This window comes from Podarcis tiliguerta (assembly GCF_965153285.1).
Source record: "Podarcis tiliguerta genome assembly, chromosome: 4".
Classification (NCBI taxonomy): domain Eukaryota; kingdom Metazoa; phylum Chordata; class Lepidosauria; order Squamata; family Lacertidae; genus Podarcis; species Podarcis tiliguerta.
This window is the reverse complement of record NC_139537.1, coordinates 76,354,658-76,369,498: the sequence shown is the minus strand read 5'-3', so window position 1 is coordinate 76,369,498 and position 14,841 is coordinate 76,354,658. Positions and strand designations below refer to the sequence as shown.

The following is a 14,841-nucleotide window of genomic DNA, read 5'->3' as shown; positions in this document are numbered from 1 at the left end:
TTTCATACCCCTTAAAATTCATATCCATTTAAATTTTACAAAATTATGTGGTTTGGTTTGGTTGGATTTGTGAAGCTTTTGTAGCTCCTCAGAACCGTTTGGACAACTCACAACATATAACATCAATACCCATAACCATAAAAATACAGTATTTCAACAGCTAAAAATGAGAATCTCCAAACCTTAAAATAATCTACAAGCAGCAAGCCAACAGCAGAATAGCCTTGCTCCATGTATGCCCTCTGGAAGAATTTTTAGTTTTATTTGTCAACTAGATGAATAAAGTATTCATAGGAAACGGCCTGCCAGACTTTCCGGGGGGGGGGGGGGAGACTTCTAGATGAGGGTGCTGCTACTGGAAATGCCCTTGGTTATATATGGCTTTTAGTTTGTCACCTGGTTAAAAATGGATGAAAACAGGGAATTTAATGCATTTTAAATGTCTTCTGTCTTGGGCAAAATTCATCTCTGCCGAGAATTTGTGCAATATGGGTATGTTATCGCTTTCTTGGTTTTGGAGCTGTTGCTTTTGAGAAACAGGCTGCCAGAATGCTGAAAGACCCAGGATCTATTTTTTTATCTTCTGCATACACATTTATTTATTTTAAAAAGCCTCCTGCCCTCAGCTTGATGACAAGTTTCTGGAAGGAAACCAAAAATAAGAAAAGCACTCTGACTAGTAAATCATTATCCTATTTGCGTTTATTCAGAAGTAAGCCCTATTCAGTTCAGTAGGATTTACTCCCAGGGAAGTGGACATAGGATTGTAGCCTCTGTGACTTCTGGCCTGATAACTCTTCAGAAAATTGAACATTTAGGCTAATCATTGCCAGCTATCTCTATAATCCTGCCAGGTTCAGCTTGTGAGAGGTGATTTGATGCTTCTCAATATGCCAGAAATCATTTTCTGAAAAGGAATGTTACATTATGAGATAATATATACAGCATTACAAAGGGCAAAATTATCAGCAGCTTGGTCTTTTGTCTAAAAACATTTGCACAAATGAAATATTTGTTAGGGCTACAGAATATGCAAAATCTGTATTCCAGTTTTTGAAACAGTCCCTACAAAGTGGCCTCCAGTTTAGAATTAGGTGATGTGTTGTACTTTACAAGGTACAGAAGACCTGGGGACATGAGCATGCTTGTGGAAGAAACTTTCTTTCCTCTTTTTAAATTGTAGGAACTGAAGTAAGATACTTTCATGTCTAATTACTGGAGGTTTGTCCTGTGTAAAGAAAATGGAAGTTGCAGCTGTTTTTCAAAAGATAATCAACCTAATGAAGGGAAAGAAGATATGGATCACCACATTGTGGTTTCGGACATCATCCGGCTTGTGCAAGATAAGCAGAAGATGCTGGCAGTACAGCCAGGTAAGGCAATCCGTGCTACACCTTAGAAACACTTTACAATAAAGCAAGTCTTCCTCTATGTCATATATAAAGTCACAAAGAAAATGGGCAAAGGAGGGAATACATTTTTTTAAATGTTGCTAGGAAACTCAGTTCCTTTCCTCCCACATCTTTGACCCTGTGGCCTCTCACACTCACCTCTATATTCCTGTTTCTCCTATTCATATAGAACCGGCACAGGAGAGGGGTGTTTATGACAGAAAAAGTGTTAAGAGCAGGAAGGAGGTAATTTGTTAACAAATGTGTGATGCTGTGCCAATAGCTTTTCTGCCTGCGTGTAATATGTGCTCTCTCACCTGTGTTCTCTCACTTCTGTGTCTCCAATCAGCACATCCATTTCCTGCTTCTGTAAAATGTAGGATAAATGAGTTCTATGTTTTGTGATAAAGTTATCTTTTGATTAGCATTTGCACCTTTTCATTTCATCCTAGAACTTCAGAACTTCCTTTCAATACGGTTATTCAGCTAATGTTTGATACTTTGTAGGTAGGGTAATTAATTTGGCGTACAGTAGACATGTTTCTGGAAAAATAGTGAGTCCCCCCCATTGTCTACCACTTTGCAGATGCTTCCTCCCCCCATCCCACCCCCGTTTATGCCATACACTGCAGCTAGCTACTTAGAGCAAAAGGGTTGTCTGGTTTATTCAATGTAAGCAGATTTTAGTTTCCTGAAATTCACCATGAACATTCTGATTGTGAGCCGACAATAATACTGTCCAGAAGCTCTAGGATGTTAATGTTGAATCAGACTCAAAACTGGAAGTATTGCACAAGGACACATTCCTTAGCCAGGTTAATAAAGTGTTTGAACACAACTGAATTAAAATATCCTGGGATATTTTGCACACACACCTCCCCCCCCTCCCCCGCAAATGATAAGTGGCTAAATTTGAAAAAATGCTTTAGGGAAATCTGCTTAGTTATCTTGATTGCACAAACAGGCTTTTGAGTTTGCTGCAATTCCTGTACAGTTCAGAAATACTTGGTGGTGAAAATAGCTAGCAATGGATGGATACCATATACTGGAAGGACATTATAGGATTCTGGTGAATAAAGTCATCTACATTTGACGATGTAAATTTGCAAGAGAAAAATCCATTTCCTGGTACCAAATGTTCAGGTGCAGAGTGAATGCACATGGGGGCCAGAGGGATCAGGTTCACATCCCAACCTAAAAACTCAAATGAAATAATAATTAACCTTTGCTCATTAGAAAGCCTCTGTAGGAAGCCTCTGTACTGAACATAGATATAAACATTTCTTTTTCATCACTGCAGATATTTAATTAGAAAAGGAATAATAATAATAATTTATTTATACCCCGCCTATCTGGCTGGGTTTCCCCAGCCACTCTGGGCGGCTTCCAACAAAATATTAAAATACAGTAGTCGGTGTGACATTAAAAGCTTCCCTAAACAGGGCTGCCTTCAGACGTCTTCTAAAAGTCTGGTAGTTGTTTTTCTCTTGGACATCTGGTGGGAGGGCATTGCACAGGGCGGGTGCCACTACCGGGAAGGCCCTCTGCCTGCTTCCCTGTAACTTGGCTTCTCGCAGCGAGGGAACTGCCAGAAGGCCCTCGGCACTGGACCTCAGTGTCCGGGCGGAACGATGGAGGTGGAGACGCTCCTTCAGGTATACTGGACTGAGGCCATTTAGGGCTTTAAAGGATTCCCTTGCTAAAGGTACAGAAATAAGAAGATATTTAGTGATTGGGAAACAAAACAGTTTGAAATTGATAATAGGATATTAAATGGGCATATAATGGAAATACAGCAAGCAAAATGAGAGCCTATCAATCTGTAATAGCTGCAGTTAGATGTCACAATATAACCATGGTTTATTTTGATGGAAAAGAGCCTCTGTGAGCCTCAAGCTTGGGTGCATCCTCCCCTCCTCTGTGGCATGACCACAAGGAGGACTTCAGAAGCTTTTGCTTCTGTTTTTGATTAGCTGCAGCTTGTCATTTCACCCATACCTGACAAACTGGTTAATCTTAAACTATTGCCAAACCATGGTTATGAAGCTGCATTGTTTCAATAACCATGGTTCAGATTAACCACAGGTCAGGTTGTGTATAATGCTAAGTTAGAGTTATTAAAAAGGAAAGTAAAAGCTTTGGCTGCATTGAGGGGAAAATACAGGGGGGAGAATATGGTTTATCATGTCCAAACACAGCCAGTATGTGTGTCAGTTGTTCAACTTGTTTTAAAAATGCAAATTGTCACTTTATACATTTATGTAAATTTCATTTCACAGCTGCTATGTTCACAGGCTCTAGAAATCTTGAGCAATTATATTTATGAGTGGGGGGGGGGGAGAGGAGACAGTCATCAGGCAAGCTGGGTTAAGATTGGGGGGAAGTTCCCCTTAGTTTGACATCCAGCAGAGCTTTCTTCAGCAGCACACTGCTAGGAATGGTAATTCTGCACTCCAGCAGGTGTTCTTTAATTATCTTGGAACAGATTCAACTTAGCTTATTATCAATATAGTAGTCATTTTAATAATGTGGAAATTCAAATGAGAAAGGAAATCACACACCCTGGCAGAAAGTCGTCTGTTATGCATTACACGTTTTGCTAAATCCAGTTATTAAGTACAGGCTTCATTCATTAATCCCATACTGCCTCCTGAAAATCAGGAGTATATCACAGAATCTTAGAATTGTAGGGACACAGAGGGTCATCTAGTCCAACCCCCTGCAGGTGCAGAACTTGGATTTTCAATTTTTTGTGAACTAGTGATACGTAAGTAGTAATGCTTCCCATTTAAGTTACCCAAGATTCAGGTTTTTATTTCCTAAAATAATTAAATGGAAGGCAGCTTGGATGAAAATTGTAGTTTTCATTGCTTTTAGTTAACTACTTTGACCATCACCACTTAATTTTACCCTTAAAGGGTGTCCTTAAGTAAGTGCAAGGTTTTACTGCTACATTTTGTGCTGATAATTGAATCTTTAAGCTAGACTGGCTCAACATAATAAATATGAAGTGAGGTATTCAAAAAATATTTTATGTTGTGTTTACTGCCAGCTTATATCTTTCTCTTTTTTTGGAACTAACAGTAATTTCCCTGAGGAGACTTGCTTTACTTGATACTACCTTGAAATTAACCTTGGCTTTATTTAGTATTAGATTAGCTAACCATACTTCAAAGGAGAACTCTGCAGTAATTTTTAAAATGGGTTTTTTAATCCACATTTATATGCTGCAGTACCAGTTAGCCCAGTATGCTAACTGGAGTATGCACACCATGGCTTAAATGATGGGGGGGTGTGTGTGTGTGAATTTGGACAATTGGAAGAAAGCTTTCCTCAGCCAGATGAATGTGGACCAAGAATGTGAAAACGTAGGGTTTTGTTAACTTCAGCACACACGGTTCAGGTATTTTTTGGAACAGACATTAATAGACCTGAGCAGTCTTTACCTGGAGACGCAAGTGATCTTGGTGATTAGGAGTACCTATTTCTAGCTATGGCCCCTGTTGGGCAGGTATTACTTGGTTACTGTATTTTGTACTCTGTACGGCTTCTAGATTGCAACATACTCTACCTGGGGCTGCCCTTGAAAGCAATTCGGAAACTTCCAACTGGTCCAGAATGCAGCAGCTAGCTTGTGGTCTGTGGTTCCATTTAGAATTTACTTAACCCCTTTTTCTAAAACATTTGCACTGCCTGCAGTTCTTTTCTGGATCTAGTTCAAGGCACTGACATTAGTGTTTAAAGCTTCAAATATCTGAGCTTTCCCTACAAACTCTCAAAGTGTTCAGAGGGACCTTTCTTGATAGTTCCACCTTTCTTGGAGTGCTGGAAATGTTGCCTGGGAGAGGTTTTTCTCTATGGCAGCCCCTAAATTGTGTATTTCCATCCCTGCAGAGGTGCATCTAGCGTTTCTGCTGTATGCAGAAGATAGGCCTCTTTACTCCCCTTGGCCTTTGATACTTTCCTCTTCATTTTAAAAGCAAATTCAGTGGCTGAAATTGGTGGCTTATCTCCCTCATCTGATTCCTGGTGAGAGGTCTCTGCACAGACATGCTTCAAAGAAATTAGAGCAGTGATGCTTTTATAGCCATTGATTAAAATGTCTGTTTTGTGTCTGAGGTAATTTGGCAGTTTCTGGGTTCTTCTTGGTTTTGTGGATTTATGTCACTGGTATTTTGTGCAAGCCTTTTGTGGGGAGGGGAGATTTTCATTCGGGTTTGGGCTGTGGCCATGGGGAGGCTAATCACCCTGCCTTTGTGGTTCTGTTTTGGGTTGGCAGGCTCTTGAGTTCCTGAGCTTTTTTGTGTAAAAAAAACCAAAACAACTATTCAGAAAGGACTCAGCGGAAATGGATTGCTATTTTATGGCTTTGAAAGAAAAATAAATTGAACTTGGATACAAAACAGAAACTGTTACATTGACATAATCAAAGGCCTACATGTGGGGTATTTTCAGATAATAAAATGGACAGAGCACAGAAGGTCTGGAAGGTGCACCCCCCCCTGCTTCTGTCAAAGGAATTGTTTTCTTTATTTTATTTCCACATAGGCCTTAAAATCTATGTGGACAGAATGTTTATTACCATAGCCCTTGAGGGCTAATTCTGTGTTTTCACCAATCAGCACTGTCCCATGTATTTCCAGTTTATGTTTATAAAAACATAATGCAGAATCCTAGTTCTTACAAACACCAGTAATACAGGCAACCCCTGATTCGTGCAGGGGCTGCGTTCTGGGCCATCACTCACAACCACAGAGCATACATAAATTCCCTCACACATGAAAGTCGCATATCAAGGGAATGTCTAGGCTAGCTGGAATCCTTCTCCATATTGTCAGGAAAATATGGAAGATTGTGTGGAGGAAGTTCCATTATTTGAGCCCCCACCCGCAGTTTTAAGTGGCACAGTGTAGACCAGGGTTTTCGAACTTGTGACCCTTCAAATTTTGTTGGACTCCAACTCCCATAATCCCTGATGGCTAGAGCTGAAGGATGCTGAAGACGCAACAAGTTCTGAGGACTACTGGTTCTAGAACAGAAGGCTTAGCACACAATATCTGGTTTTGGTGAGAACCAGCCCAAATCATCATGGAAGGATTAAAACATATTGGTTGTGTACATTTTATCTCAATGACTGTTTTAGAAATTGTGTGGCGGTTTTCTTAGTGCCATCTAACCCACCAACACAGATGAGATGGTGAGATATTTGGTGTATGAACGCTTAATCCCCAGTAGGTGTTGCTGTTGAACCAATGTCGCAGGCTTGGTGATGGAGACATGACTGGGAGTTTAAAACTGGAGGAAAAGGAGGACTTTAATTACTTATAGGCGTTGGCAGCGATTGTCAAAGCAGTGTATATACCACCTAGGGAGAGACAGAAAGCCTGGTGAGCAAGTCCTTTCCCCTTTAACTCTCCCTCTTTCGCCATCTGAGCAGCAGACAAACGAAAAACATGGCAACAAATCATATGACTTCTAAACGTAATACGTAAAATAGAATTGAGCCATCAGCACTTTTGAACAAACTGGATGTTACTCCCCAAAGTGAAATATGCCTGGTTATTAAAAGTGTCTAGTAAATCTCTTTCGAGAATGAGGATTTCACTGTGCGAACTCCCTCCCCTGTGTTCTGTTTCCAAGGAAACCACTGCGCTGCAAAGGGACTGTGTGAAGTTGAATCTGCCAGTTATACTGCTTGTTGGTTATGTGACTGCAGGTTTGGGATTTAGTACTTGCACTTTTTATTTTCCTGCTTTAGTCGCGTGGTGGATGATACCTTCCTTAAACTTTATGAAGTAAATCTTTGTGGTGAAATAGGATTGTGCTTTTGAAGAAAGCTTCAGGAAAGGTTAGTCTGATTTCCTGGCGCAAGTGTTGGTTGAAAATACACATTCCTCTAATTCCCCCTTATAAATAACGGAAATTTAATGTTGTTGTTAGTATATAGAACCTGAGTTTGGAGAGTTACTGCATTTGCCTCTTAAAAGGGTTTTAATAGGTAACATCAAATGTTGGGATGGGATAGAGATTCGTGCTTATTGTGTTTTTTAGCTTCCATGTCAATATTTCCTGAACTTGCAGTTGCTCCAGTCTAACCCTGGGTGAATGATAGCCAAGTTAAAGCTTTTGAAGAAGATTAATAGCATGGACTTTTTATTAGTAGTATTAAAAATGCTGTGGAGAATCATTATTATTACAGCATGTGGCACTTTAAGGAATGTTACAATCCAACAAAAACACAAGTCCCTGCCTCAGGGGAGTGTTTAATCTGAAATCAACAGTGAAGAAAACAATGTCAGGGCAGAGAGAGTGTGAGAGAGAAAAGATAGCAAGGGATGGATGTGAACAGTTTCTTGTAGATGGGAGGGATTAATACATGTGTGTCTGTTTTAGTAATATTCTGTATGATACTTTTGTCATGAAAGGACTCAAAACTTATATTTATGTACTTACCGTATTTTTTGCACCATAACACTCACTTTTTTCCTCCTAAAAAGTAAGGGGAAATGTCTGTGCGTGTTATGGAGGGAATGCCTATGGGTGGCCTGCCTACGGATTTTCCTCCTCTAAAAACTACGTGCGTGTTATGGTCGGGTGCGTGTTATAGAGCGAAAAATACGATACCTTTATTAAAGTAATTTTTATAATATAATTATAAAATATACCACAGTTCTAGTGGCAAAATGTGGAGATTCTCTTTGTTTCATTCATAAAAGGCAATTTTTAAAGGCTTGGGTAATCTACCCTGGCTTGTTTTCAAAGTAGGATCATGGCCTTAATGACCCTCTGCCCATTAAGACAGAGAGACAGACAGCAGATAACACCATCATCCATTCCTTTCAAAGTCTTAAGCAAAGTCACCTGCATAAGACTTAGAAGAAGGATGCTCAGAGTTTGCCTGTTTAAGCTGTCCTGATCTGGACCTTGTAGGCCCCTGTATTCTGAACATGAATCTCACCTTCTCCTTGCATTGAATGAGGATGCAGAACAGCAAAACGGGCATAGGGATAGAAAGTGCAGAATTCTCCCTTCCCATGGCCTCTCTATCCAAGAATTCTTCTCTCAGGTGCTCACACTTCCAGTATGAGGGGGAAAGCACTTGAGCGAGGGCAGACAGTGGCTGAAGGGAGAGAACCTTTAGGTGATAAGGGGAGCATTCTATGCTGTTTACATTCAATACCTCTGGTGTTTAAAATTGATATACACAGCCCTTTCTATGTGATGGGAGTAGAGCCGGGCGATAACTGGTTTTCAACATCGCAATAGTCTAGAACATTATGATATACGGTGGTACCTCGTGTTACATATGCTTCAGGTTACATACACTTCATGTTACAGACTCCGCTAACCCAGAAATAGTACCTCGGGTTAAGAACTTTGCTTCAGGATGAGAACAGAAATCGTGCTCCAGTGGCGCGGCAGCAGCAGGAGGCCCCTTTAGCTAAAGTGGTGCTTCAGGTTAAGAACGGTTTCAGGTTAAGAACGGATTTCCGGAACGAATTAAGTACTTAACCTGAGGTACCACTGTACATCACAGTGCCTGATATGTCAGTATATTGCTATGTAGAGGCATGGGCTAGCTTCACGGTTTTTCCTGCATCATGTCTGCTCTTGTGAATCTCTGCCCCCCTGCATGAGGCAGGGTACAGCTGAGCGGGCAAAATTAACCGAGACTGCAGGAATCAAGAGAAGCATTGGCTGGCTTCATTCATGGTTTTCCCAACATTGTGATTTTTGCATAGTTCACATACACAGAATGGTAGGCAGTTATCCTATAGAAATAAAAGTACAGATCTATTTAGGCTCTTTTTCTCATAAAATATCTTAAAGCGATTTAACAATTTAAAAAAACCCATCAGCAATAAAAAAGCAGATGTAAAACGATTTCAAGTCCAATACAGATGCCAGTCTGGGATAAAAATAAAAATTAAATTAAAAATTAAATAAAGAGAGGTAAAGACAGTTGGGTGGACACCCCATGAGTTTGCTATCTAGCTGCCCTTCACTAACAATGACAAGGGCACTATAGGAACGACTTCTTGTATTTTTGCTTCTGTTGTGTGATTGGGCACAGCTACTGCATGTGGGATTATGAATGAATGCCTTTAAATTGAAAGCCCCTGTAAATGTAACTATAGGTGTTTCAGTAGTAATCTTGCTTGGTTACAAGAGGAATTGCAGATGTGAACACATTCCTGTTTTGCATATTTGAAATGGAATCTGAGGATATTCCCTCAGGAGGCGAGACCCAGATCTCCCAGATCCCAGTTTAATTCTGTCCAGTGACCACCAGTAGCCTTGTTAAAACATTGATTGAACCAGTAAATTCCATAGGCTCTCTTATATAATAGTGTCAGGGAACTAAACACAGAGGGGGAAAACTAGATGCAATTGAGTTCTTTCAAAATCAAATGATGTATCATTTGATAGTCTCAATTTTTTTTCCAGTATTCACATATCAAAGCTCTTCATTTTTTATTTAATCTTAGATTATTTAAGATTTTGACAGTTTTTGTAAATATTTTAAAGAAAGGAGGAAAACGTAACTATATTGCTGGTATGATATAATGAGTTGCTTTCCTCCTCAAGGGTGAATTTTCCTTTTCTTTGATATGTACTCAAACTGACAAGGTACTAGTGATGTACTCTTGTTCGGTCCTGAAATACCTTTTGGAATTAATGCTATGTGATGATTAAATGTGGCATTTTATTAAAATGCCATTTGCTGCGTTTGTTAAGATTAGCCTGACTTGCTCGCAAATGAATGCTCTTGATTTGTATGTTTAATCTCTTTGCATGGGAGTCATAAGGAGTGTGGATTAAGAGAGCTTTATATCATCAAAGTTAATTTTAAAATGTACATGACTGCGCTTGTTATCTTAACAAAAAAAACAAACCCCCGCAACCCTACCATTGTTGCTTTGCGATAAATATTAAGGATTAAAACTTAGTTTGCCTTTATTCAGTCTCTTTATAATTCTGTTATAAATAAAATTACCCCCTTCTGATGCCTTTAAATAGAGACTATACTCAATTACAAATCACAACTTTCAAGTTTCATTGGGATTGGAGGCAGTTCAGGAGCATATCATTATTTTCTAGACTTGGTGGTATCATTATCACTTCTTTGTGTTCACCATACTTGACTTGCAAAATAAACACTGCAAGTTATGGGCATCTTTGAGCAGAGTGGGGAGTCTACCTCTTCCAGCTACAGGAATTGAATATTGGGTCAAGATTTAGATTCCAGGTGTTCAGTTTCTGTTCTAGGAAAACTTTGTTTCTCATCTCAAGAAAAACCTCAGTAATGGTGTACTGGCTACTCTAAAAGAAAGATTGCCCACCATTTATCTCCATTATGTTGTGTGTAGCAACAAGAAAGTTTGGTTTGCGTTAGGCTACATTGTGGTTAAGCTAAGCCAACATGGACCAATATGTTCTACAGATGCTTCTGCAACACTAACCGAATGTGTATTTTGGAACATGACCTTGAGTCCAATGTGCAGATGTTCCTTGACAGACAAACGGATAGACCAAATTTGAAAATAGGCATAAGGCAATTGTTCCACCCAACCCAAATCTAAGGTCCAATTTGCCACAGAGCTGGTATCTGCAATTATGAAGTGGAATAGTTTGTGTGGTCTGGGAGAGCTGGTGTACAGGTGCGGTAGTGTAGATTAAAAAGGTAAAGGTACCCCTGCCCGTACGGGCCAGTCTTGACAGACTCTAGGGTTGTGTGCCCATCTCACTCAAAGAGGCCAAGGGCCAGCGCTGTCCGAAGACACTTCCGGGTCACGTGGCCAGCGTGACATCGCTGCTCTGGCGAGCCAGAGTCGCACATGGAAACGCCGTTTACCTTCCTGCTAGTAAGCGGTCCCTATTTATCTACTTGCACCCGGGAGTGCTTTCGAACTGCTAGGTTGGCAGGCGCTGGGACCGAACAGCGGGAGCGCACCCCGCCACGGGGATTTGAACCGCCGACCTTTCGATCGGCAAGCCCTAGGCGTTGAGGCTTTAACCCACAGCGCCACCTGCGTCCCGCCACCCGTGTAGATTACTCATTTTAAATTGGGTAGAGGACCTTTTTGACTCCCAAGGGCCATCTACCTATCAATTGCATGTTGTCATTATGATGTCAAATGAGTGACAGGTGGGCAGGGCTACCTCTCAGAATTCCTTGTGCTTTGCAAGTCTCCACACTCTCCCTTTTTCAGTTTCTCAGATTAAGGACATGAAGGGGGGAGACTTCCAAGAGGCTTTAAGACAGCCACTGCCCTCCTGTGTGAGCATGTGGGGGACTGGAAGTTCTTTTAAATTTAGGGTGGAGAAACAGTGACCCATGCAGTGGGAGTCTTCTGTAGAGTCACGTAGAAACATACATAATTCTTTGGAAATAAACTTCTCTTTTTTGCAGTATATGGGGTATAATCATTCATGGATTTTAGAATGCTGAACTCTTCTAATGTAATTTTCTGCAGCAGGTTGAGCAAAAGAAGCAACTCTATTTGTTGTGATAATGGCTTCCTCAACATTTATCAACTGCCCCCCCCCCCAAAATGCTAGAAAAATACTACCTGTGCTGCTGATAGAAGTAGTGCGACTCATGCAACACGTTGGCGATTAATATACAAAGAACAATAATTATACATACTTTATCAACCTTCTGAGAAAAATACAAAACATTAAACAAAGCCACAAAGACTTGTGAACTACCCAGCCTAAGGCTAAGCAAATCAGTCTCTTAAGCTTAAACCAAGAAAGAGTATTCTCTATAAGATTGAATATCAATATACATATCAAGGCTTTGAGATTAGATCACTGAAGAAGGCCGGAAAACTATCTTGGGAGTGTGTACCTGCAAGCCCCAGTTAAAGGGCCCCATCAGGGGCGAACAGCGGCCTTTTGATTACTTGGAGTGCCAGAGCGAAACAGGTGTAAAACGCCAGCACCCCATCACCTACAACTTCATTGTCTACAACTTTATTAACATCTATCTACAACTCTACTAGCATCTCTTGGTATTGTGAATACAATGGTACCTCTAGATATGAACGGGATCCGTTCCGGAGCCCCGTTCGCATCTAGAAGCAAACGTAACTAGTGACGGCACGTCTGCACACACACACATCGCTTTTCGCCGCTTCTGCGCATGCATGTGACGTCATTTGAGTGTATGCACAAGCGGCGAAACCCAGAAGTAACGCGCTCCGTTACTTCTGGGTTGCCGCGGAGCGCAACTCGAACGCGCTCAACCCGAAGCACATTCAACCCGAGGTATGACTGTATCGCTAAACTTACCTTTTGTTGGTATCTTCATGAACTTATCTAATAGACTGAGTTAAGCATTTGAAAAATCCATTGAAACCAGACATTATAAGTTCATTTTAGTCTGGGTACTTCGCAAGTCTTTGTGGCTTTGTTTAATGTTGTGTATTTTTCTCAGAAACAAAGAAAAAAGCTTCTATTCTCACCCTGGATAAATTTTATTATATTATACACATAGGAGAACTCAAAAGGTATACAGTATACCATGTACATACTTTGGTTGGATATAATATTACTGCTGATTTTGGGATAGGGTGGTGCTTTCAAATGGTTTTCTTAATACTCAGGCTGCAACCCTAGACAGAGGGTCAGACTTGACTACAGGGGATCTGAGGTTCAAAAAGCTGTAGATCATAAATGTAGCTGCCTTCTGTGTTGTGATCCAAGCAGGACCGCTGGTAAGGCCAGAATATTTTAAATCATCACTTTGTTGTTTGACATGTCTTTTGCAGAGTAAAAATCTGGACTTGAATACCAAGCGGCATTGAGTTTTCTTCTATTCACTACTTACTGCATCAGATTAATTTTCTTAAAAGGGAAAAAATAGCTAAGGCTAAAAAGGAAATAAATTTCCTGGGACTTAAAATAGTTGAGGCACATAAATAAAACTAATAGTGTGCTGTGAATTATGGATTCTGCCATCAGACCAGTTGAAAAATCCCACAGTTCAACTGCCTCTGGGTACTTCAAGTTTGTGTTATTTGTTGTAACTTCTGCTACAGTAAATGGAGAGTTCATTACTTAAAAGCAGTGAGGCTTTGCTCTTGGGTTAATTTAACTACCATGAAAGGGAAAATGTGGGTTTGGGTATCTTAAGAGGTTTCCTGGTGAGATTGCTGCCTTCGGGAAGTGGAATTTGTTAAGAACATGTTATTTATAGGAAGTACTCTGTGCTGCAAGAACTAAGATTAACATATCCTAGTAACCCATAAGGACAACATCAAAAATGCCTCATTAACGTTTGCAGTGTTAATCCTCACACTATTTGTGATGCAGGGACCGGGGCTCAAGAAATAATTAGTGGATATTTGAGCAAATCAGGCCAGCCTTCCAAAATTTTCGATCCAAATAGCTATTGAAGACACAGGTCTCGCACTTAGTCTGCATTTCTGCATGTGTGCTATCTCTAGTTCAAGGAAATCCCATAATGCAGGACCCACACCATGCAGGGCTCCAGGTAACCTACAAAGGGTTGCCTATTTTTGTGGTTCCTCATCACAGCCTTCCCACACATGGGAGCAAAAATCAGCTTGCATTCTGGTTTTGTAGAGGAAGGGTAGGTTGTTGTTGTTTAGTCATTTAGTCGTGTCCGACTCTTCGTGACCCCATGGACCAGAGCACACCAGGCACTCCTGTCTTCCACTGCCTCCCGCAGTTTGGTCAAACTCATGCTGGTAGCTTCGAGAACACTGTCCAACCATCTCGTCCTCTGTCGTCCCCTTCTCCTTGTCTCCTCCATCTTTCCCAACATCAGGGTCTTTTCCAGGGAGTCTTCTCTTCTCATGGTGTGGCCAAAGTATTGGATCCTCAGCTTCAGGATCTGTCCTTCCAGTGAGCACTCAGGGCTGATTTCCTTCAGAATGGATAGGTTTGATCTTCTTGCAGTCCATGGGACTCTCAAAAGTCTCCTCCAGCACCATAATTCAAGGGTAGATTACTCACCCATAATTCATACTGAGTTGCCCTACAGCTTTCATAATTCCTGTGGGCTATTATGTGCTAATGGGAGGTGGAATCCAACAACTTCTGGAGTTCACCATGTTGTCTACCCCCTGGTTTATGCAGCACTTGACTGCTTAATCTCAGTCAATTGATTTCAATTTTCTAATGTTCATAAATCCAAAACTAACATAGTAAAAAATGGCTTCTAAGCAAGGTATTTTATTTTAAATGTAGTACTTTAAATTGTTGTGACTCTCCTTGGGACCTTAGGGTGAAGAGCAGGTAATAAATCAGATTATAATCATTATTAATAATAATAATTTAAAATGTGGCTTTTGTCTTAGCTAAATAGTGCTCATCTGAAACAACATGGCTGTTTTTTTTTCTTTTTTGCAAAGATCATAACACTTCCGTCTTCCATTGCCCATCTCAAACTACAAATTTTCACCAGCACTGGGCCAAA

General features: G+C 40.6%; 1 protein-coding gene across 8 annotated transcripts in view; it reads left to right on the top strand.

Moving 5' to 3' along the window:
- MCF2L (MCF.2 cell line derived transforming sequence like) overlaps positions 1–14,841 on the top strand; it is a 115,686-nt gene that overhangs the window by 3,913 nt on the left and 96,932 nt on the right. For 7 of the 8 annotated variants that reach the window (XM_083437626.1, XM_083437618.1, XM_083437615.1 and 4 more), the window contains exon 2: positions 1,184–1,373. In XM_083437626.1, the coding sequence (XP_083293752.1) occupies positions 1,205–1,373 (169 nt within the window). In that variant the 5' untranslated portion in view covers positions 1,184–1,204. Of the gene's footprint in view, positions 1–1,183; positions 1,374–7,095; positions 7,240–14,841 lie in introns of those variants that run through there. The other variant, XM_083437617.1, reaches the window with a different exon arrangement.